At 36.9% G+C, this 26,518-nt stretch overlaps 1 protein-coding gene across 1 annotated transcript in view; it reads left to right on the forward strand.

The window, feature by feature from the left end:
* The window catches only part of tspoap1 (TSPO associated protein 1), a 139,428-nt gene that overhangs the window by 73,651 nt on the left and 39,259 nt on the right, over window positions 1-26,518 (forward strand). Inside the window, exons 9-16 of the mRNA XM_077222102.1 lie at window positions 13,474-13,635; window positions 15,123-15,206; window positions 15,309-15,398; window positions 17,033-17,155; window positions 17,249-17,353; window positions 19,084-19,134; window positions 20,094-20,114; window positions 22,439-22,601. Coding sequence (XP_077078217.1) covers window positions 13,474-13,635; window positions 15,123-15,206; window positions 15,309-15,398; window positions 17,033-17,155; window positions 17,249-17,353; window positions 19,084-19,134; window positions 20,094-20,114; window positions 22,439-22,601 — 799 coding nt within the window. The remainder of the gene's footprint in view (window positions 1-13,473; window positions 13,636-15,122; window positions 15,207-15,308; window positions 15,399-17,032; window positions 17,156-17,248; window positions 17,354-19,083; window positions 19,135-20,093; window positions 20,115-22,438; window positions 22,602-26,518) is intronic.

The following is a 26,518-nucleotide window of genomic DNA, read 5'->3' on the forward strand; positions in this document are numbered from 1 at the left end:
TGTTTCAGAGTGAACCGCGGCACTGTAATTATTGACATGCGTGCAGGTTATGCGTTTCTTCGGTGTCTCAGAGTGGCTTTGTGGGTTTCCAATAGTGCTGAACGATCAATCATATCACAATCGCAATATCAAGCCTATGCGATTATATGACGCAAAATGCTGCGATTTTACATGAAATAAACAAATTAGGGCTGGTAATGCAATTAACGCAGCATCTGTTATTTTTTGTCATCCTTTGGCTAGTGTTACATGATCCCTCTCTTATTCATCCGAATGCTTTTAAACCATTCATGCGGACAAGTCAAAAGAGAGCGCGCTGCCTGTGAATGTGTTGACTGAGACTCACAGAAAGACGCGCGCCAGTATCATGCGCAACCACAGGCCGTGCGCCAGAAACGGTTCTCTTTCGCGCTTCAACGAACAATAACACACACAATTATGCCAAAATGTCATTTTGTTGAGTATCTTCATTACATAAGAGCAGTGTTATGATGTACGTAAAGACTTGTGAGAGAATGAGGCGTGTGTGAGATCCTCGTCTCTGTCAGCAGCGGCTGCTCTTAAAGGGCCAGCAGCCAATAAAGCTTTCTGTCAGTAAAATTAATCAAAGAACAATGGGAACACAGAAAATTACTCACTGTAGCTTTTGTAGCTTTAATAAGGATTAGTCTATATATAATTTATGCAGTGCAGACTGTTTGATAACTTTATTCAATTTCTGTATATTTGTCCTACCTGTTAGACAGGAAGGATAATTTTTATCCAGACATCAATGTCTTATTGATCATCATCAATCATTTAGTTGTTGTTGCTAGTTTGAGTTGAGAAATACACATTTCAGAATTATCACTTCTCTGTGTGTGCATTTTGCTTTAGAATCAAGCAAGTTGACTCATGAAACCATTTGTTTATTATATTGCATATCGCAACCGCAATATTGACCTCAATAATCGCAATATGACATTTTCCCCAAATAGTGCAGCCCTAGTTTCCAATAACATGCATTTGGAAATGCATATAAAGTCTGATGCGCTTTGTGTTTCATAGCAAAGTGTTGCACTGTTATCATTTACAAGCGTCTCAAACTCCATCTCTGTATATGCTGTGAGTTTGGTTTGCTTATAATGTTCATCTGGAAACGCAACATGCGCCATGATTTCTCCAGATGTGTGATGTAAATCACTTATAAACCTACGCCAACACAGTAGAATACATCTGTATGTTTTTAAATATGCAAACTGTTCAACACAATTTCAAAATAAAAGTCTAAACCCTCGTTCTGAGTTTGCATGTTTTGATGTCCACTAGGGTTGGGCGGTATTTCGGTAATATCGTATACCACGGGGTCTTAAAATAGCAACGGTATCAGTTTCAATACCGTCATTACCGGCACTTATATATAATAAATAAATATAATTTATTCAATGCCTAAAAATGCTTATGTAGTTGTCATCAAGTGACAGTGTGGAGGAGAGAGAGAGAGAGAAGGGAGAGGCAGTAAATACTGACTAGGCAATTTGTAAATGTTGCAAAAAAAAAGGTGACCGCGAGAGATGGAAACACCTCTAACCTAATGTCGCATCTCCGAAACAACCACCCACTCAGTGCTGCCAGGATGCATTTTGCCCCGAGTTCATTAAATAAGCGCATTCGTTTATATTTGTTAAAATATTATAATGTTATTTTTTTTTTTACGTTGATAATGAAAACTGAACAGCACGAGTAAGATGGGATGCATCGGGAGTCAGACATTGACCACTTAATTAAGTTTCATTTTGTAAAAGGCCTTTCTTTAAAGTGAATTTCGTTTTGTATAAATTGTATCCTAATTTTAATATTTTTTTTTTTATCAACCAATAATAAATAAGAATCAAATATAGCAGACAACATAATCATGACATGATCGTGCGCTGGCGCGCCGCGGTCACTTGCATTGAAATCTCATCATAAATTAACCGAAACTCAGTGTATGTCTCACAGACATGAAAGATATCTAAATAAAGCTTGAAATTTCATTAAACGAAACAATTCAAAATGAAAAGAAATAGGCCACTCGCTGATTATTTAATCCATGATGTGCATTTCTCTCTATGCGCGTTCTATACGGAAATGGCGATCATCAAATTAAACGAAACTATTCCAAACGAAAAGAAATCGGCTAGCCTACTCTCTGATTATGTAATCCATGATGTGCATTTCTCTCTATCGTTCACTATGGAGATGGCGATTCGTCAATTTCTTTAAACGAAACAATTCAAAAGGAAAAGAAATATAGGCAGCATACTCTCGGATTAATCCATGATGTCCATTTCTCTCTATACGCGCGTTCACTACGGAGATATCAATCGTCAATTTCTTTAAACGAAACAATTCAAAACGAAAAGAAAAAGGCTAGCCTATACCTTCTGATTATGTAATCCATGATTTGCATTTCTCTCTATATATGCGCGTCCACTAGGAGATGGCGATCGTCAGCTTAATCTTTGCAGCACTGACAGAAAAGTTGTATTAATAAAAATCAATGGACGCGTGTCACCGGATTTACAAATGCACTTCTGGCTTGTTGCTTGTTAATTCAATTTAAATGAATTAATAAAATGAATACAATTGTCATAATTAAGATAATTAAATATTATTAATTGTCCCATTTTTGCTCATTTATAAATAGTATTTATATCTACCACCCCCTGAGCACCTGGGTTAAACAATTATTTGGCGCCACCATAATATAACGGCCCACGTTTTAAAAATAGTCGAGTCTAAATAGGGCTCCGGCTCATATTACATTTAATGCCGTCAACAGGGATCAGACACAACGTGCACGGGTTGGCCTTGATTTTTTTTTTGTGTGTTTTTTATGCCCGATCTGGTATTCAGTTTCTGAACGGTGTAGACACAAGCCAACAGTTTGGTGACGCTGTCTGAACCTTATGTCATAATTTTTAATTAGTCACGGTAATACCGTATACCCCGGTAAAATAGGGAGGAGGTTTGACGGTATCAAAATTTGGATACCGCCCAAGCCTAATGTCCACATGTTCTTTTTCAAGAAATCACAGTGGCTGTAGCATTTCTATCGTAAAGAAGTGGCCAAATATTAAAGATTTGAATTAAAAGTTTGGCCAATATTAAACAAGGATTTGATCTGCTGTAAAGTGTAAAAACACCAGGCCGCTGTGCTCTGCAGGCATTTGATATAGTACATAATATACTTAAGTTAATTGTTTATATTATGTATATTATGTATTTTAACAGTGTTGTTCAATTAAATCATATTTATTTTGAACCAATTATTATTGCCCCATTGTTATTATATATGTATTTTAAGTCATTAAGGCTATTGTTCACTTAGGTCTATTTTTATTACCACAAAAAAAAATCTGATTAATCGTCAATATAGTCGACCAATAACACGATTACCAAAATAATCTTTGGTGACAGCCCTAAATTACCTAAATGGGTCAGTGGCAGTGTTATTTTAGTTTTTAGGTTCATTTTAAGTAATTTTGTCATTTTTATTAGTTAATTTTTTTATACATTTATTTCAGTTTTTTAAGTTGCCATCTAGCTGAAATAAGTTGTTTTTTTGATATATATATTTTTCCTGTTATCTTTTTCAAATAAATATTTTTCCATACTGTTTTTTATTAATTTATTTCAGTTACAGTACAAAATGAAGATGAGAAATGTGTTGCTTTGAAAACTAGTTGAAATATAAGTATTTAATTTAATTTTAGTTCATGTTCATTTTATTTCAATTAACCTAGTATATATATATATATATATATATATATATATATATATAAATAATTTAAAAAGAATTTTTTTTTCTTACAGTTTTAGTTAACTGTAATAACTTTGGTCAATGGTCTCTGCTAAAAGTGTCACAGAAAACCGTTTTTGTGTGAAATTATTATAATTCAAGAGATGTTTGGGAAGCAGATTTTTAATTTTCCCATTCTTCCCACATTGTTCATATCATTCTTTTGGAGTCTTTGCTTCACAATCTGGGTTGTGAAGCAAAACCAGTTGAAACCACTGGCCTACATCACACTAACCGTCCTGGTTTAATCCGCTCAATCCACTGGTGAACTGTTGTAATGCTGTTATTGCTCAGCCGTTTCTCTGTGCTCTTAAGTGTCATTGATATAAACGGGATTCTTTCCTGGATGGAGTCACTTCCTCTGTGAAGGAGTCAGGATTATTGTCCACGTGTTTACGATGGGTCTCTTCCTGTGGGGTTTTTTCAGGGCTTATTTTGTGTTTACACTGAAATGAATGATGTTTCTGCTCTTATGTAATGGACTACACCATAATCTGCAATACTGGCTAATGAGCAACTCTATATACTGAACCCAACACAGTGTGTGTGTGTGTGTGTGTGTGTGTGTGTATGTATGTTTACTTGTACAACTATCTTTGTGAGGACAAAGAGAGTAAAGTGAGGACATTTTGTCAGATCCTCACTTTCTAAGAGCTCTTTAAAGGCCTGTTTGAAGGTCAAGACTTGGTTTTAGGGATTAGGTATAATTAGGTCAAGGGTAGATGTAGGGTTCAGGTTAGGCAGTTACTGTAGCTGTGCTGGGTAGAGATTGGGTTAATGAATGTCCTCACAATGATAGAGTAGATATATGCGGTGTGCATGTGTTCGTATGTATATTTTTGTGTGTGTATATATATATTTGTGTTCATGTGTATGTGTGCATGCGTGTGTGGGTGTGTATGTTTGTGTTCGTGTGTGTGTGTGTGTGTGCATGTGTGTGTTTGTTCATGTTTGTGTGTGTGTGCACATGTGCGTTCGTGTATGTGTGTTTGTGTTCATGTATGTGTACATGTGCGTATGTGAATATATGTGTGCGTGTGTGTGTATGTATGTGTGCGTTTGTGCATGTGCGTGTATATGTGCGTGTGTGTGTGTGTATGTATGTGTGTTTGTGTATGTGCATGTGTGTGTATGTGTGCATGTGCATATGTGTACATATGTGTGTGTATGTATGTGTGCGTTTGTGTATGTGCATGTGTGTGTATGTGTGCATGTGCATATGTGTACATATGTGTGTGTGTGTGTGTGTATGTTTGTGTGCGTTTGTGTATATGCGTGTGCGTGTGTGAGTTCATGGATTTTTATATGTGTGTGGTTTGTGTATATTGCGCATACATAACTATGACTTTCTGCAAAGCTGCTTGAAAACGCAAAACTTGTGAAGAATTATGCAAATACATTTGAATTGACTTGATGCTTGTTCAAACTTCAAGATGAAGTTTGTTGGCGAAATTAAAGTGCTCAGATTTCTTGTAGAATATATTTGCACAGTCGATCGCACAGCTCTTTCCCATTTTAGATGTGTTTTTGTGTGTTTTCAGCTCTCACATGCTGCGAGTCGTGACTATACGAGCATCGCTGATTGACGCGATGAAGTTCAGTGCATTTTAATTTAACCTGTTTGTGTTAACGATAAAGTACATGTAGTCTTAGTTTCTTTTTTGATTAGTTACGTTTCTGTTTTATTCATAGAATATTTTCCATAGAAATTCGAAAATGCTTTCCCATACACCAGTTTAACACTCATCTCTGACTCGACCAATGATGCGAGTTGTGGGCGGGACTATATGTTTGGTGTCCAATGGCAGTCAGAGGGCGGAGCAGAAGGTGTGGTTTGGAAAAACACATAAATTATACAATAGTGGTGCAGAAAATATCAGCTTTAAGCTCTTATGCAGTTCATTATACATTTTTGTGAGCTAAAGACTTCTAAATCAATGCTTGAGGTTAGTTCGTGAAATGTGTCCAAACTTTTGTTTATCGCAGAATTTGTGTTGCATATTAATGGATGGCATTAAAAAAATACATCCATTTTACTGACCATTTGAAGTTTCAATCTAACCGTACCCATCGTCTCTGTAAAGCCGTCTCTGGATGAGAACGCCAGTACGGGTAATCTGGACATTTGCGACACACACACACACACACACACACAAACACACACACACACAGGGAAAGAAAGGGGCCATGTTGTGTGCGCTCTAATCCCCTTTGACAGCAGAATGGTACGGTCCCATAATCCTCTGCCTGTTGCCCTGGTAGCATTGAGAGGTTTTGGATGGTAGCTGCGACTTCGGCCCAAAGCGAACCAAAGATTCCCGCAGTCAGAGAGCGGACTCTTTTCTTTCCATCAGCTCACAGGAGAGGGGTAGGTGTGCATGCGTGGCAGATTCATCTGCATACTTTGAGTTGTTGCAGAGATGAACGGGTTGTAATTGCATGAATGTCCAAATGATGTAACATGCATGTGTTATAAGAGATGGAAGAGTGTGTGTGCGCGTTCCGTCAGTGCGGGACAGATTATAACACTCACCTGTCCTGTCATTGGCAGGCGAGCGCTAGCGTATGATTACGGCCCTCGGTGACGCATCATATTGCATTTGGGCACTAAATGCATGCGTTATTGTGCATAAACACAGAGCTGCTGGAGAAGAGGCACATTTAGGCCTAGTTTGGATGATGCTTTACAAAATTTCGTGTTTTAAAAGTTAGCCAGATGTTGGAGTTTGTTGCCAACTGGTGAGACAGATTGCAATAGCAAACATAAAAGATGCATGACAGACAAAGCTCTCAGTGTTAATGCATTTGATGCATGTGCTATAGAAGAAAACCAGCGGCAGGCAGGCCAATCCATTAAGGTGCTTTTTAAAGAAGTGATCCAGTTACCCGTTTCAGTAGTCCACGGGATTACAGCAATGTGCTTATAGCCAACGCAGGCCGGCGTATGGGGTCGAACCACAGGCTTGATAAAATACAGATTAAACCCGAGGCTTGGTTTCAGATCGCTTTACTTTACTGAGTTATAAGTCTTAGAAAAAGGATGTTCGCTTTACAAGTGTTAGCTTTAGCCACAGGCAGGCCCAATATAAGCCATCAGTAACTTATAGTTATGACAGCATTCATACTGATATTATATGTGTGGCTTTTAGTTCATGCATTTAGCTTTGAGGCTAATATCTATATGCTATTACTAAAAGTTGACAAACTTTTTGCAGATATGCACATTTAAACTTCCAGGAACATCTTGTTCAGTTGTGTCTATTCAACCTGTCGGTGTCTAGCAATAGCAAGTAGCATGATGTGGTTCATGGCTGAGACCTAAGCAAGCTGTTTAAAAAAAAAGTCAGCTTTATTTCTATAGCGCTTTATACAGTACAGATTGTTTCAAAGCAGCTTTACGGTGATAACAGGAAAATGATGCATTTCGTCTGTTGTTCAGCTGAACCAGTTCACTGGTATATTTAGTGTCTTTTTTGGATCATACTATTGATTTTCTTTTACCCTATTCACCTTTTCTACTCAGCGTTTCCCAACCGATAAATTTTGCAGCTGCAGTTTAATTAAAAGTGGACGCACAAATCTGTCATTATACGGGTGTTTCGGGGACGATGGAGTGAGAGTCTGGTCAACTGGCTAGACGCCACTTCTGCGCTTTTACTCGTTTCCTTCAAACGCCAGATCACTTCATGCATTGCAACTCCATCACATGCTGTGTGTAAGTTCAAATGAAACATGAAAGGCAGAAGCTCAAAAAACTAAAGCCGTTCAGCTCAAACAATACAAATCACAAACTTTAGAAGAAGAGTGCAACATTCCCTCTACAAACAGATTTTATTTCTTCATTGGATTAAACTGAGCTGAATAATAACACTATTGTCTTCTGTAGAGCTGGATTTTTTTTAGGTTCACTTATAATGTAAGAAAGATTTTTACATCCTAATTTAGAAGTTATATGCTATTTTCTATCCTATTTTTGACCCTCTTTTTGAAACACAGGTAAACGCCCTCTGCTATGATTTTGTAAAGCATATTAAAATCATTTTCAATGTCCCCGCCATTACATGTATGGAATTGGTTTGAAAACTTCCGATGTTGAAAAATTCAGCCATACTTAACCAATTTTATCTATTTTTATTCCTTATGTATTTGTGAGGTAGTATTGTATTTTATCACATTAAATCAGTGTTGAAATGAAGACACTACAGAAAGGTGTTTATCTCGTTACATAGTTGAAACTTTGCCAACTGAAAAACATTTATGCGTATTACATATGCTTTATAAGTCTTGGCTGTGGCTACGTTACCACAGTTATAGTTGGCAGGATAACTCAGTGTTCTGTTTAAATGAGTTATAAATGAATGTACCGTCATCTGTTGCATGTCGTTCTTATAATTATCGTTCATTATTTTCAGTAAAGTGAAGGTAAAGCGAGTACATATCAAGCGATCTGTAACAGACAAAGCAATAGTGAGACATGGTAAAAACACTCTCTTTGCGTCTCTTGCTCTTGTATTTATGCTATTTTCATGTGCTATCGGAAATTTCCTACTTCCCACTTCTGACGTCGGGATTACGAGCTCATCGCATTTAAATTTAAGTTGTCGCATGTCCAATTTATTTTTATTAGGAAACTTGGTTACGATAATTTCCAATAGCGTGTGAAGGCAGCATTACCACTACATGACATGTGTGAATCAGTGGGCGGGGCTAATATAGAAGTGGGCGTCGATCTTCTTCTGCAGAGGCGGTCCTTAGTCACACTGTGACGTCATACTGAGTCGCTTTGAGACCTTAGTTTCAATAAAAGCTGTTTTTGAGCTAACGAGGCAGTTTTGAGTCCTGAAACTGACAGGATATTTTTACAGCACAATGACCTCTTATATGAAAAAAATTCAATTAATGACCACCTGCTGTTATTTTCTGTTTAATTAACTTGTTTGTCTTGTTTAAAGCGTTTTAGAAATAAATATGCTGACTATAATTATCTTCAGGACCTTCATCAGACATTAACATTATATGATTATTTATTATTATAAGGCGTATAGTAGATTGTCGGCAATTGTGACACTTTTGGGGTTCTCCTCACTGCAGAATTATTATGTTTTATGCATTGTAAATAAGAAATGATGATGTTCATTTTAATTTAGTTTCCATTTATTTTGCATTTTGGAAGAGAGGTGCAATAAGATCCATAATGACAGTAAAAAAGAAGTCGTCACTCAGTTCTGCTTGGTTAATTCATCTAGTGAAACATTTCTGTTATACAGACGTCCACAGATGACAGATTTCAGCGTATCTGGACTAGCGTGTGATAAGCCTTCAATTAGAGCTAATGAAGTTTTTTTTTGCTGCTGATTTGTAAACGGTTTAAGCAGATTTATCATTTTGCATTGCTGTGTAAACCTTCGTTTGCTTGTCACTGTCACTTACATTGAGTATTACAGATTCTTTTATGTATTAAGAATTATTTTATGAAATCTCATTGGCAATAATGCATTAATAATGCACTTTATAAGTCTCATGTATGGTCTCATGAATAATTGTAACCACAGTATTATTATAAAATAATACATTATAATACTTATCTATGCATTGAACACACCTTTAGAAAGTATAATGCATTCAAATACATGACAAACCACTCATTTTGGATGTAACAAGGAATCTGCAAATATTATAATGCATTTTAACTTTGGTTAAAATTATTTATGAAAAGATATTATGCATTATTAAGAACATTATGAATACCTTATAATGCATTATACACAGGGCCAAAACAAATTTTTTGCCACACCTGCCAATGGCCGTTGACTTAAGAATGTAATAAAATGTAATAAAAAATCAATTAATCCTTATTAAAGTTGTTTTGGTAAGTAGTTTGATTAACATTAAAAACAGACAGTAGCAGGAATATTAGGCTGATGTCACTTTAAGACCTGGATCCAATATACTGTTACACATGCAACTGTTTACGTTGACTTAAGAAATAACTCACTATTTATATGAGGATACTTGTCAAGACGGCATTTTGACATTATTGAGTTTTAATATGTCTGTTCAAGCGTAAGAAGACATGAAAGTGAGCTCATTCAGTATTCGCGTGCTGTCTGAGACGTGGATTTCTTGGTGCGCGCTTCGCTAACGAGGAGCAAATTGAGTTCCCTTTCGTATCTTCTTGTGCTTGAATATTTCATTGGCAAGACTTAAACCTTTGTGACAATGCAGCGCTGGCCTGTCAACTGTCCCGAGCGTTGTTCACATTCTGTTCACATTCATGTTTTCACAACAATGCATTTCACGGCCAGCTGGCGATAGACACTGTTTCATATACTTACCTACACTGATAAATTTATTTAGTATTTTATGCATGGAATTAACAACTAAAAAGTGAAAGTGAAAGTGACACGTGATGACCAAGTATGGTAACCCATACTTGGAATTTGACCTCTGCATTTAACCCATCAAAGTAAGTGCACACACATTAGGAGCAGAGTAGTGAGTAGTGAACACACACACACTGCAAACGTGGATACACACACCCGGAGCAGCGGGCCGGGAGCGATTGGGGGTTAGGTGTCTTGCTCAAGGACACCTCAGTCATATTCCTGCCGGTACTGGAATCGAACCAGCAACCTTTAGGTCACCAGTCCAACTCTGCTACCATTAGGCCATGACTGCCCCCAACTAGTCTCAAGAAGCATTCATTGATTTTAAGGAACAGAACAATATATTTTTAAGGGGTCATATAATGGTATTTTAAAAGTTCATTATTTCGTTTTTTGGATGTAATAGAATAGGTTAACATGCTTTAATGTCCAAAAAACACATTATTTTTGCATACTGTACATCAGACCCCCTTTTTACCAAGAAAATATTTTAGGGCCCCCCTTCACATTGAATGATATTGTCGCTCTTGTAAGCTTACAGCAAGGATGACAAAATGTTTTGTTTTTAAACAAACAGTATGTTTATTACTATAACCAGATATGTTTATGCACAAATAATAGTGTATAATATTGAAAATACTATAGCAAAAACATCATTAGGCCATTTGTAATTTAAAAACGTAAGCCTAGGAGTAGCTATTAATTGGCGCTATTTGAAATGCATTAACAAAAATATCAGTATTTCACACTTGAGTGTAGGGAAAAAATTATTAATATAGGCTATAACAAAATGTACTGGTGTCTGGGACCTCTTTAAAAACCCATTTCTTTGGTCAGCCAGGGGACTGTGAATAAAATTAGCTAATGTAATATGATCGTTTGGCGCTCTAGCGATTAATAAACATGCATTTATTAACAGAATAATGCGTATTGCGGAAGAACATTGTAGCCGGAGCTACTTCTCTCTGTTTATGTCTATGACGAGTCACTGGGTTACACCGCAGCGGTGCGACCCGAACCAGTGTAAAATAGTCCCAATATAAACACTTATTATAGGTGTACAATAGTAACTCTTGATAAGACAAAAACACGGTTTGGAAAAGGGATTCATGATGTACTCGCTCATTATACAAATTTAGTAAATTTTGAACACAAAAAAAGTTACGGACTGCTGCTTTAATGCTCACTGTTCAACACTTTTCAAAATATGACACGATCCCCCAAAGAGCTCGCTGACGCCCCCTTGTGGCCCGAGACCCCCTGTTGGGAACCGATGCTGTACATTATTGCAGCTCCTCTATTCGCAGTCTGTCTGAAACGTTTGATTTCTACAAAAGACCCTTCTTCTGCTCTGGTTGGCCAGCAGGCCCAGTGCGTTGTGATTGGCCGAACACCTTGAGTGTGTGTCGGAAATGTAACGACCCTTACCATAATCACGAGCTTCAGCTTCCAAGGCGTTGATCATTTGCAAACACACAGTTAATAACAATGTCGTCGGTTTTATCATATCAGTTCGAGCCCGAGTCGGATTCTAAAAATGCAGATGATCAAGCCGATCGATCAGAAACAACTTTCCAAGCAAGACTTGAGCAGAACGTTTCAGTCTTTGTTCAAATACTTTCTTAGGTTCAGGAAGTTGTCCTCTGTAAAATATGCTTTACACAAGCAAAGGTTTGGGTTGTTCTGCTCAGGAACAGCTTTATAAATCAATCTTAACCTCTGATTCCTAATTTCATCAGTTTTTAGAAGGCCGAACACAGCGGTTAAGCTTTTGCATCCAAACACACTGCATCTTCTCTCTTTGTGTATGGCGAGTGTTATGCTACTATATGCATTGTGACGTATACGTTTGAGGTAATATCTGGACTTCGAGGTCTGGATCAGTGTTTTCTGTTCTCTCGTGGGAGACTGTGAGCTTTGTAACTTTGCAGATCGTATACATGCACAATCGGATACTTTACACACTGAAGGAACACATTAAAAACCATCATGTGACGCCTTTGTTTGAAAAGGTTTTGTACTGTAATATTTAATTTCTCTTTGGATAAAATGGATAGGATAGCCAACAGTTGCGCTGAATCGTTATAATAAAATAACAAACTAGCATTTATTCTTCTGACTGGCTAAATATTCCTCCTCTTTATGGATCTGCTTCGGTATGTTATGAATATAGCTTGTATAAGTGCTAAAGTTTGGTGTGTTGGGCAGTCAGTGAGAGTGTGAGAGGGGGTGGTGATGGCGCAGTGGATAAGACACATGCCTTTGGTGTGAGAGACCCGGGTTCGAATCCACTGTGAGACACCAATGTGTCCCTGAGCAAGACACTTAACCCCTAGTTGCTCCTGAGGCGTGCGACCTCTGACATATATAGCAATTGTAAGTCGCTTTGGATAAAAGCGTCAGCTAAATGAATAAATGTAAATGTAAATGTAAAATGTGTGTGTGAGATGCTAATGAGTGTGTAGTGCGGTCTGAATGCTGACGAATGACTCTTCGTCCCGGCTGCGCTGCATCGGCTCTTTGATCCTGTTACCAGGTCGTGGCTTTGGCCACAGTGGAATAGTTCCACTTAGAGAGTAAGTAGGTACGGCCCCTAAAATTAGCCACTAAGGCATTTGACCCTTAACCTTCCGAGGAAAGACGAGCTGAGACAAATGTCATTTTTTCCCGTGACTGATGTCTTCAACAAAAAAAATAAAAAATAAATGACCATTTCACATGAACAGTAGAAAGACAAATCTCATGAAAACTGACAAGAAATGTCAATGTTTTTGTTTTTGAATATGCAGTTTCACTCAGAAATAGGTCACATTATGAACCTTAAAGGAATAGCATTTAATGTCGACTTGAAGACCATTAAGATTTTTTGTTAACTATTTTCATAACAAATTCATGACACATTTAAACCACGCCCTTCACTTATCAGTAATGTGCTGTAGTGTTACTTTTTTGTCATTAGTGTACAATGTATTTATTTGTTTATTTAAATGGTAATGTATCCATGTATCATAATAATGTTTGTTTCATGCATTTATTTGTTTGTTTGTTTGTTAGAATCTAAAATTCTTTGTACTGTATCGTTGCAGGATTTTTGTATTATGAGAATAAGATATTTTTGATTCAGGGGTTTGTCATCAGTAGTATATCTATATGCATTTTCAATGTTAAATTCTAAAACATGGAATAGCGTGCGTTACCCTCTTCTGCTGCATGTTTGGTTGCAGTTTATAGGTCCTTTACCTTTTATTTCTTCTTTTACTTTAGGTTGCGTTTGAAACCCTGCCCACAGTAGTAGATGAGGCCCCTGCTAAGGGGGAGGAGACTCCTGCAGAGTGGGAGGAGTCCCAAACAAATGTAAGGCCCGAACAGGGCACAAGCCCCGCCCACCAGGAAGAGCAGACCACAGAAGAGCGTCTTCAGTTGCTGGTAAGAGTCACATGATCACTGACCTAGAGATGCACGTACACTTACACTGAAATCTCAGGCATCAAATACTCTTATATGCACAGATTCTGCACTTCCAAAAATGTCATGATGTCAAATTCATCTGAGCCTGGGACAAATAAATCAATGAAATTGATCTGACAAATGAATATATGTTGTATCTACTTTATTTATGATTTTCGACTATGATCTTGTTTGTTGTAAAGAAGGGACCCCCTCGAAAATGAGATGGTTCATCTCAAGGGGCTATCCTTGAAAATAAATAATAATATACAGGATTTCCACAGTCATGGTAAACCGGGTATTATCAGGGAATTTAAAAATGATGATGGAAGTCTTCAAAAATTTTATAGTGGAAATATACAGTAGTCAACATTTGAAGTGGATCAAAAAAGTTAATCAAAGTTGTCCTAAGACAGGAATGGGTATTGTTCAAAATTCATGTAAAACGTTGGTGAAACTTTTCAAAAAGGTTTCTACTCAAGTACCGGCATTTCTGAATGGGCTGAGGCTGGGATTTAGTGAGTTTGAAGTGAAAGTATTTACTTCAGCACGCACAGCGTTTTAGATTGGGTTCCGTAGCATAAGCTAGCTTACGCAACACGAGAGTACTCTCGTAAGAGAACGCTCTCGGTTAATAACGTAACCTCGGTTCTCACTAGATGAGTGTTGCGTAACCCTGCCGTGCTTGTGCTACGTTCTGGTTTCGCTTCAGTGTGAAAAACCAAAGAACATCCTATCTGGACTCAGCTTATATAGACTTAAGCCACGCCCATTCTGGCGGGATGTGATGCGCAAGGGCGCCCACGCCACACAGTTTCCGCAGAGCAACCAATAGGCGCGCGAGCTGCATTGCCTTGGTCTGCTCTGTGCAGCAATGTGTTTTAAATTAATGCAAAATTAAGGATAATTTTTGGCTTCAGTATTCTCGACACAGTATTATTCTTCACAATGGTATTTTATTAGTCGTTGGTTTAACCATGGATGAGGTAATGGCTGTTATGTAAAACATCAACCAATATTGAATATCCATAATTATTATAATGGATATAATTAAAGAATACTTATATTATAACATAAATTAGAAGTGTAACGCAAAAAAAACCCTGAATTCTTACGCCTATTTTGAATTTTACTCGAATACAAATACTTCCCTCCCCTCAACAAATACAGATACAAATACCGGCTGCTTTGCACATCCCTAATATATATATATATATATATATATATATATATATATATATATATATATATATATATATATATATATATATATATATAATTTTCTGGTTTTGTTCAGCTGCAAAATATTGTATTTTATCTTTTATAAATTGCTATTTTCAAAATTATTTTTTAAACTATAAATACAGTATATATTTAAGGAATGACTTGCTATTCATCTTATTCATGCTATTCAAAACATTCTATGCTATTCATGTTTCTGAAAAAGTTAAATGATGTCTCTGTAGGAAAGTGAGTTGGGCAAGAAGAGGAAAGAATGTGAAGTTCTTGAGCATGAGGTCCGGAAGAGACAGAAACGATGTCTCGATTTGGTGAGTTTGTTATTTAAATGCTTATTTGCATGTCTCCTGCATTTCAGACTTGATAATTCGGTACGTGTGTGTGTGTGTGTGTGTGTGTGTGTGTGTTCACAGGAGAACCAGCTTGTGGACGAGCGCAGCAGAAATGAGCACTTAGAAGAGGAGGCAGAACTCCTCAGGAGAAAGGCTCAGCTGCTTGACCAGGTGAAACGCTCACCGCTCGACGTTTAAAGTTATCAAAGAGGACCTAATATGCTTTTTTACATTTCTATTGTGTGTAATATTGCTTATTTCACACGAAAAAGCTCTGAAAAAGTCCCTCCAGCAGGAGTTCTCCTCTATTTCAGTGTCAGTGTTTCTGAACTCCTGAAACACCTCCATTGTAGTCTTGAGTTTCTTCCGGGAAAAAACACATCACAATATTCCTCATTTAAATAATTCATACGCAGAATAAAGGGACGGGGCCTGGTTGAGTTAGTTAGTAGTGTGTTAAACTGGCGGTTATGGTGAGAGGCGGGACATTTCCCAAACACACTCGAAGCGCTCGACCAATAACAACACACTGCTCCATCCAACCAATCAGAGCTCAGTCTGCTTTTCAAAAGGAGGGGCTTCATAGAGACAGGAAGTAAACGGAGCGTTACTGACAGACTGGGAAGAGAGGAGCCGCAACAATGGAGAATATGAGGAAAATAATCAACATTCAAGCAGGAAAACCTGTTCTAGTAGAGCCTAAAAGAGTATAATAGGTCCTCTTTAACACTTGTGTGCCCCTATAGGAGGGCATGTTGTCAGTGGGTTGTTTAATTAATTTACCTTCTGATAATTGGCAATTAATTTAAGAATACCAGGGCTGAATCTGAAACCCTCAGTCCCTATTCCCTACATTAGTCCACTAATGCAGTGCACTTGAAGAACTGAATGAAAACGAGGGAGTGAATTTGGACGGTCGTTGAGTGTACATTGGCTGAACACTCGTACGTCCACTATGGTTTCGGACACCACTACAAATGGATTTCCCGTCGAATAATTCCTTATATGAGGGTATAGGGGGCAATTTCTGATTCAGCCCAGCCTGGGGCCAGTTGCATAAACTGCTAAAACTAATCTTAAAAGTTAGTCATCATATTTTTTTCTTTTAAACTGTTCATAACTGTTTTAAGTCAGCTATATATAAACGTAGAGATAGTCTTAATATATTGGCTATGTTTATGCAACTGGCCCCAGGTCTTTAAATTGAAAATGACGTTTTTTATGATCCCCTGGGTAATAAAAACCAGTGTAACCATATAATGTTTCTGGGAAAATAATCAACCTGTTCTAGTAGAGCAAAAAAACAACATTAAGACTTTAAAAATGGGCATAATAGGTTTTCTTTAGCACTTGTTGCCCCTATAGCAGGGCATGTTGTCAGTGGGTTATTTAAGTAATGTACCTGCTGATACCAATTTAAGAATATCAGGTCTTTAAATGGAAAATGAAGTTTTTTATGATCCCCTTGGTATTAAAAACCAGTGTAACCATAGAATGTGTCTGGTAACACTTTAAATAGGTTCATTAGTTAACTACGTTAGTTAACATAAACTAAGAATGAACAATACTTCAGCATTTATTAATCTTAGTTAATATTCCTTTCAACATTTACTAATACGTTATTAAAATCAAAGGATGTATTTGTTAACATTAGGTAATGAACTGTGAACTAACATGAACAAAAAATGAACAGCTGGATTTGTATAAACTACCTAGCAAAGATGAATAAATATTGATCATTGTTATTTCATGTGAGTTAATGCAACTAATGAACATTATTGTAAAGTGTCACCATGTTTCTGTAGTCTCAGGCTGAAAATGAGGAGCTAAAGGAACAGCTCTGTGTTTCGAGCGCTCAGCATAGTTCAGTACTGGAGGAGAACCAGCGACTCCGTGCAAAGCTGGAGAACCTAGAGCAGGTCCTAAAGGTAACACACACACACACACATACACTCAGAATCCCGTTTAATGGGCTTCCCCACAGTTTAGTGTGACTGGTTTGTGTGGTTGTGTTGTGGCAGCACATGCGAGAGGTCGCCGATCGCAGGCAACAGCTGGAACTGGAGCATGAACAGGCACTGGCAATCCTCACGTTCAAGCAGGATGAGATCAAGCGGCTTCAGCGGGTCAGTCCTGTAACACACTCATGATTTACATAACGATGTTTGTGCTTCGTATTCATGAACCCCGATGATCTGTTAGTCAAGACACCTTTATTTATATAGCGCTTTTTACAATACAGATTGTTTCAAAGCAGCTTTACAGAGATAACAGGAAAATGTCCCCATCTGTTGTCATTCTAAGCGAAATCACATTCTTGCATATTGAGTTTGCCTAAAACACTTTAAATGTCTAATTTATTAATGCATACACTGCCATTCAAAAGTTTGGAATCGGTACGGTTTTTTATGTTTTTAAAAGAAGACTCTTCTGCTCACCAAGGCTGCATTTATTTGATTTAAAAAACAAAACAGTAATATTGTAAAATATTATTACAAATTGAAAATAAATGTTTTCTGTTTGAATATAAAGTAAAGTGTAATTTATTCCTGTGATCAAAGCTGATTTTTCAGCATCATTACTCCAGTCTTCAGTGTCACATGATCCTTCAGAAATCACTATAATATCATGATTTGATGCTCAAAAAACATTTATTATTATTATTATCAATGTTGAAAACAGTTGTGTAATTTTTTTTCAGGGTTCTTTGATTTAATAAAAAGTTCAAAAGAACCGCAATTATTTGAAATATAATATTTTGTAATATTATACACTACAGTTTAAAGGTTGGGGGCCAGGAAGAATTTTTAATTCTAATTTTAATTATTTTTAAAGAAAGTGAAGAAATTAATACTTTTATTCAGCAAGGATGCATTCAATTTATCAAAAGACGTAATGTAAAAAAAGATTCTATTCCAGATAAATTCTGTTCTTTTGATCTTTCTATTCATCAAAAAAACTGTTTTCAACATTGATAATAATCATAAATGTTTCTTGAGCATCAAATCATCATATTATACTGATTTCTGAAGGATCATGTGACATTGAAGACTGGAGTAATGATGCTGAAAATTCAGCTTTGATCACAGGAATAAATTACACTTTACTATATATTCACATAAAAAAACGGTTATTTTAAAATTTTTAAATATAATATATTAAAATTATAATATAATTTTATAATATAATATAGTTCACAGTGCTGGGTATTGTGTAAAATTATATTTGCCAATTTAAGTTAAGAGATTTCAGTTTTAAATTTTTCCATTCTGTTTTATTTTATTTTATTTTATTATATATATTGTATCTATATATATATACATACTGTAGTCAACATTTAAAGTGGATCAAAAAAGTTCATCAAAGTTGTCCTAAGAACGGGTATTGTTTAAAATTCATGTATAACTTTGATAAAAGGTTTTGATCCACTTCAAATGTTGATTACTGTATGTATATATATATATATATATATATATATATATATATATATATATATATATATGTGTGTGTGTGTGTGTTATATGTATGCATGTGCCGGTATGTGTATACATATACACATGGCCAAAATTATTAGAACGGTAAGATTTTTTTAATGTTTTAAAAGAAGTCTCTGCTGTTCACCAAGGCTTCATTTATTTGATCCAAAATACAGCAAACACAGTAATATTGTGAAATATTTTTATAATTTAAAATCATTTTAATATATTGAGACTTCTTTAGAAACATTAAAAAAATCTTACCGTTCTAATCATTTTGGCCACCACTTTGTGTATATACATGTATATATTGCATGTATGTCTTTATAAGATGGTTGTATGTGTTATTTTGTGTTTAAGAGTGTGTTCTGGTTCCACAGGCTCAGTTATTTGCCAAAAGAGAGCATGAAGGTGTGGTGCAGATGCTGGAGGTGAGCTTCACATCACATCGCACTGCTAAGCTTTTGTGTTTGTCAGGATAGTTTCATACACAGTTTAAACTAACCGATGATTAACTAAAGAAGTGTGATGAGTGGATGAAAGAAACTGACTGTTTATGATGCTTGGGGTGTTAATGATTGTGTGTTTGTGCGTTGTTTAACCGAATTGTGTCTTTCTCAGGATCTGGTGCAGCTCGTATTGCACAGAGAGCTGGTAGAGTACAGCGTGTGCACTTCCTGTTTGATGTGATGCGTTTCCTGTTTCTCTCTCTCTCTCTCTAAACTGCATCACTGATGATTGTATCTTCAACCTCCAGAGGGCCCTGTTTACCTACTAGTACTTTATCATTTCAAAGTCCCTAGAGTTGCTTTACATACAATAAAGCCAAAGCATAAATATTAAAAAAATAAGGGTCCTGTAATGGTAATAAAATAAGTATACAATACAATTAAATTAAATAAATTCAGCAAGGCAATAATGAGCATTAAGAGTGCTCTCTTTGAATATGGTGTTATGGTGCTTTTATCCAGAGTGACTCACATTGCATTTAACTTTTATACTTATATCAGTGTCAGTGAGATTCAAACCCTTGATCTTGACGTTGCGAGCGCTTGGCCAGTTCAGCTACAGGGTCCTGATTGCTGTCTGAGAGTTTACAGCGCAGAATTATTTTGCATTTGTCCTTGCATTTGATCCAGAAAAATGTGGTATGTGGTTAGAACGACATATTATAGTCTGGTAACTTGCAACTTGATATAAATATAGCTTCATAAACTCTTTTTGTGCGTTTCTCGAGGAGTTACAGTAGATGCATTCAGCAGTGATGCGGTTCAACAGGTTCTGGATTGCAGCGTTTAATAATCTGAACTAATATCTGCTTTGACTGCTTTTGAAATGCATGATGTTTCCTCTCTCTCTTATACTCTGTGTTTTTTTGGCCGCTAACCAGAATACACTGGACTGCATGCAGGTACCAGAACCGCTCCAAAACATTCATTAGGCCCAAACCCTTTGTGTCTGTTTAAAGCCAAGTTAGGTTCAGTTTCTGGAGCGTGTGTGTGTGTGTGTGTGTGTGTGTGTGTGTGCTTGTTTAACTATACTTGTAAGGGCCAATTTTCCTCACTGACATAGTGAAATACTATGACAACTGACTAGTGAGGACATTTTACTGTCTGCAGAATTGAATGCAACATCAAGCAAACTCTGCATAATTTGTGGCAGCTCACAGTTTTGTCGTCTTTCCACTATTTTTACGCAAAAAAAAAAGGTTAACCTGAGTAATAAAAGTTGTTGAAATAAAAAGTTTCTAGAGGTTAATGAAACAATTAAACTACTATGTAATACTGAAATTAATGTATATTGGGGCTAAACTTTGCTACTCCTGTTAAATGCACTGGATATTCACTTTTTAAATGCAATCACAGACGATACCCTAATAATAGACAGTGATATAATTGTGGAATTGTAAAAACATTAAATACTAATTTATAACATTTAGAATGTGTACTATAATCAGTGTCACTGATCAGAACAAAAGGTTTTGTGTCCAACACAATTCTGAATTTTCAGAAAAACTTAATTTTGAGTATTTCTATTCTGGTTTCACCACTGCCTAGTGCATGTGGGACCAGAACCACAGTTTCAGTAAATATGCACCAAAAAAACAAGTATTTACAGGTAATTGCACTCTTACTGTCACTAACACTAATTAAAAGTGAATCATCATTATTGGTGGGTTTTCACTGCAAAACGGCAAAAAATATTGCCGCAGCAAATTTTTCAAAAAGTCCCGTGAAATCCTGGAGAGACTGATGAATCAGCCAAAATATGTTTTTCTTCAAATCTAGTGTTTCTATGATGGGTAGAGGTTGGGTTAGGCCATAGATAATATCACTAACCTGAAGTAAAACCCATGGAAGTCTATGCAATTTGTGTGTGTGTGTGTGTGTGTGTGTGTGTGTGTGTGTGTGTGTGTGTGTGTGTGTGTGTGTGTGTGTGTGTGTGTGTGTGTGTGTGTGTGTGTGTGTGTGTGTGTGTGTGTGTGTGTGTGTGTGTGTGTGTGTGTGGTTTGTGAGATCTGTTTTGGAATTTACTTAAAATACACAAGGCTAAAGGTGTTCACAAGGTGTTTTTGTGTGTGTTTAGCATGACAGAAGCATCTCTTTATAGTTTTTAGCACTCAAATAAATGTTTTAAACATGAAGGAAGGGCTAAAAACACTGTTGGGTGCTATTCAGTTGGGTGCTATTCCGCTTTTTGTTTTGTTTTTCTCAAAGAGTATTTTCTGTGCCATGTGTCAAAGTTAATTGTGAGAATTCTGAAGTTTAAATGTGACACGAGACTTTTGAGGTGAGAGTTTTACAGGAAACTCTTTATTTTTAGGGCTGAGAGCAGCGACTCAACAACAGTCGGCTAGTTAATGTGTGTGTGAGTGTGTTTTTGAGCCTTGTATGTTCAGTATGCCAGGAAACTGAACCACAGAGCCGGAAGTGAAACTAGCTCGCCGTAGTCTCACAAGCTCAAGCTCTTTTGAATGCTTTACTAAACGCTAGTATTTTACACTTGGCTTTAACCTTTTCCTTTGCCTCCACTGTTCACCTTCTGCCTCCACTGCACTTGTTGCTTTTATTTATTAAGCTTTTTTTGTGCACATATCATGTGACTCGATGCATTCAAATTATTATCTAGAAAACCTACACACCAGATTTTTATGATTTTAAAGGGTTTAGGTTTCATTGACACAAATATTAAGATATATGAGAACTATTAAAATGAATAGTCTGAATGTTCCTAAATAAATAGAGCATGTGATTAGTGATTTGAACACACCACAAACACCAAGTAATAAACTTCAGCGAGTAATTATATAATATCACAAATCATATGTCTTAAGGAGATCACATGTTGGATGATTTTATTTTCATAGCTTCAAACTCTTCTTGTATTCATTTAGTTATAGTTGTGTATTTTTTTTTTTAGATTAATATCTTAAAGTTCACAAAAATGTCTTGTAAACCACAAAAAAATTATAGCTTGAAAGTTCTTATAAATATTCATAGTTTATTGAGATGAACAAGCTATAATTTGATTTTTGAGATTTGCCCAATTATAGACGCTGAATAGATTGTCAGATATTCATTGCATCATCACGTGCTCTGATTGGCTAATCCCACTTTTGCAGTGCATCATTCGTTGCTTTTTGCATCTGCATTTCTTCATCAAACAAACGGTTATGTTTAACATAATTATGTATCTTATGAATTAATGTGTGCATGTTAATGTGGCCCTGTGTAGGCAAAAGTTAGGGAGCTGGAGGACAAATGCCGCAGTCAGAGTGAACAGTTTGGGATGCTGTCACAGGAACTGGACAAGTTTCGGGTTCAGGCCTCAAAGATCGACCTGTCGGGCTCCAGTCTGACCCAGCTGACCAATGGGATCGGCCTGCCTGGTGAGACTGGTACGCTAATTTAACCCTTGTTCTGTGTTGAAAATCCTTTACCTAATTTGGTGTTCCGGGTCAAAAATGACTGGCCATTTAACTTGCTTATAAATCTCTCACCAGATATTGGATTTAATCCTTTTGGCAGCTTGTTTTCTTTCAATAACCACAGGTTTTTACCGAGCCCCTAAAGCAGCGGTCTTAAACTCAATTCCTGGAGGGCCACAGCTCTGCACAGGGGTGCGTTTCCCGAAAGCATCGTTAGCCAACTTTGTTCCGTCAAGCATGTGTCGTTATCAGCAAAGTTCAACGAGTCGGTGTTTCCCGAAAACATAGTTCTAACGAACATTCGCAAACAGCATCGCAAAATTGTGTGGTTTGAACTTCAGCTCTCGAGCTGCGGTTAGAAGCATAGTTTCTTGTTTGCTTGACATGTGGACTTAATAAATTCTTGTCTTGATCAAAATAAGCAAGCTGACCTTCAGTGCAATCTGTATCTTTTATTTAGAATACATACAAATGTCATTTACGTCTTTTCGTTTATCAAGAGATTTAAACCGTTGTTTCTGAAGAGTGTGCATGTGCGAACGCGCTCTACCATCTAAGAACGAGGCTATGATTGAATCTGGAAATAGATCAAAATAACTGAGAAAATTTTGAAATAGTCCTCAGATGTCATGTCTGTAATTTATAGCAAAACATCTAGCATTAATTTGATCTCAACAGATTCATTAAAATAAGTTATTACTCCACCACATGCGTGACATCATTAACCAACGTGGCTGAACGACCAATTTGCGACAATATGGTTTCGGGAAACAATCAGGACTAGCTAGCTGATTTATTCAACGATGCAACGTACTATGGTAGTTAAGCGTCGAGTTACTTCGTTGTATGGGAAACACACCCCAGTTTAGCTCCAACCGACTCCAACTCACACATGCTTGGAAGTTTCTAGTAATCCTGAAGACCTTGATTAGCTGGATCAGGTGTGTTTGATTAAGGTTGGAGCAAAACTGTGCAGAGCTGTGGCCATACAGGAATTGAGTTTGAGACCACTTTCCTAAAGGGACCTTTGCAAAAATAAAAAATTTACAGAAACTTTTTGCTAATGCTACAATGCTCAATCAATACCGTGATCTATCAAATATGTGTACAATAACAATCCTCTGTGACGGGCGAGAAACCGTGCCGTAAAATGGGCTGATGACACAATATGGCCGTGTGCATGGTCCTATTTGCCAAAAATTTAAACAATTTTACCAACCCGAACTTCTGAATGGTCAGCCCAGCCAAAAAAAAAGTTGCTGTTCTTTAAATAGGCAAATGCTTACGAGTCTATGATTGGATCATTATTGCAGTGATTATAATCTTTCTAGCTTGTTATATGTTTGGCAACAGTTCTTCTAACCCTAACTGATGGAGTGTGTAGCTTTTCATGTCTTAAACAACCATGTAGGAAGACACATGGTCTGACAAAGCCAAGATTCATCAGGCTCAAATGTTGATAGAATGGTTGGGATGAGCATGAAGAATCCAGGTCCAATTTAAGTCTAGAGCTTAAATTCATTGAAAGTCTTTGGGGAGGAGTCTTTGCCACGAGGAGACTTTACCCAGTGCAGAACTCTCCTGCAATGGCAATACAAGATCTTGAGCAAAAAAATGATGCACCTCTTGATGGAAATAAATGTTGTGATGTTATTTCCATCAAGAGATGCATCCATTTTTGCTCAAGTTCTTTTCAATTCAATTTTCTATCATAATGCATTCTGGGTTTGCAGTATGTTGCCACAGAATTAGGCCAAAACAAGGTATCTTATAAGTTATCGTTTTAATGCTGCTGCCTACCTTTTAGAGCAGCTTTTGTGTCAGGATCACACCTACAGTATGATGCTTTATAATGCTGTCTAGGTTGGCATTGGCTGCTCACTAGGTTTTGAAACGCAGCCCAAGTACTGTATGTGTATCCGAGAGATCCATAAGTGGATTCCGTCTGCATTATCCCCTCTTTTTCCAGGCAGAAATTCTTCATGGGAAGACATCGCGTTCTGGAGTTTGGAGGGTAATGAAGCCCTCTGTGACGCCTCTGAGCCTGGTACTATTTAACTTGGCTTCATTCTAGGCTGTGTTTGTCTTGAATGGAAGACGCCGCATGAATAATACATGGACTGTGACCGTGGGCAGAAATGGTCACATCCATGATGAATTTGTAATACGATCTGTCCTGAGCTAGAGCTGGGCGATATGAAAATATATAACCTGAGAAACAAGTCGATCATACCGCCCACCCCTATCCTGAACCATAAAATAATCCTCTATGTGATGTTGTACACATTCTGTGTATTGACGATGGTACTGTTTGCAGCTCTCACCTGGTTAATGTGAGTTTTTTTTATTGGTATTTGTCATATGAAAATAATTGGTAGGACATTGCATGCCTCTTAGCTTTGTGAGGATTTGATTGGTTGCTTTATTCTGATGGACCAATCAGAATTCACTATGGTGATCTGTTCTCCCTGACAGCTGCTGCTTGACTATGTTCAGAATGGTATACTACCATAGTACTTGTACTATGTTGATAACTGGACACTTACTAAATTAAGCGTGCAATCTAGTGAGGTCATGTGGCAAAAGTGTGGCATACTATTGCATGAAATGGCAGACTGCAGTCAATAATTAAAACTCAACATTTAAAAAAAAAAATTCCTATGAAAATAATTTCGACATGCCTTAAAATAGCTTGATTGTAACTCTACACCCTTGCATCATTTTGTATACGTGGATCCGGGAATATGCAAATTAGCCACCGCCTCCACTCACTCACTCCAACTTGGATTACCTGATCCACTCGCTCATCTTTACTGTAGTAAAGGCTACACAATGACAAGTGGAAATTATAGGTAATTATAATTCAGTCATTTATGTTTGAAGCAGAAACTGATTCCGAAGAAGAAGAGTGAATCATACAGTCTCGTCTACAAGTCCATGTATCAGAATGGTAATGCGTTTTATGTATTGTTCTCCACAACGTCGGACTCATAACGGTTACTGATATAATCAGCTTTTTGTTTGACTACGATATCAAAAAGCTAATAATGTGCTGCTAATGTTACACAAACCATGTTCATGTTCGTCATCTCAGTCTGCCTTCTAAAAATCTTCTTTGCTTTGAACATCATAGAAAGTCAGTGGAGGCATATATTTTATCATAACATTGTAATATACATCATATAGCCTACATAATTCACCCGCTATATGTCCCCAATTTATCCTGTCCCCTCTTAAAGGTGTTCTTCTGCTCAATGATAGGAATAGCCTGTGACAGGATTGGCCACATGTTTGTGAATGAAGGAAACAGGAGCGTCTTTGGTTCACTGCAGAAAATACTCAGCAATAGTGTTGACTTATAACTTTACACATGGTTTTTCTTAAAGCATATTAAAAACATCACATAGACATATAAACAACATTAAAACTTGATTTTCTTTAAAAATAGTACTATATGCAGTATGTACTGCACAATCTGCTGTAAGTACTCCATTCTGAATCCCAACATAGTCCTAATCTTCTACTGTATATGTGGATGCATTATTATGTTTATCATGCAACTCTAACAGCATGTTTACATGTTATCATGCACTTTTGTGTTTTTATTTGCCTCATTCTCATTAATCCACTTCAATATAAGAAAGTCTTTTTAAAGTTGCTGATGGAAATGCTCAGTGAAATGGCTGAATGGCTCAGATTGCCATTCATTTTAAAGCATACAGCGATGAATAAATGTAAGCAGAGGGACGAGGGGAAGGATGTGTACTACGACCGGCATGTAGATCACAGGGTGACTAGAGTCACCAATACACACAGATAAATCAGACAGAGACATAAACACATGCTTGTAAACTCTCAAAGCATTATGTGTAGACATGCATATAAAT

This window comes from Siphateles boraxobius, unplaced genomic scaffold (assembly GCF_051911475.1).
Source record: "Siphateles boraxobius isolate OS27281-9 unplaced genomic scaffold, OSU_SipBor_1 120, whole genome shotgun sequence".
NCBI lineage: Eukaryota > Metazoa > Chordata > Actinopteri > Cypriniformes > Leuciscidae > Siphateles > Siphateles boraxobius.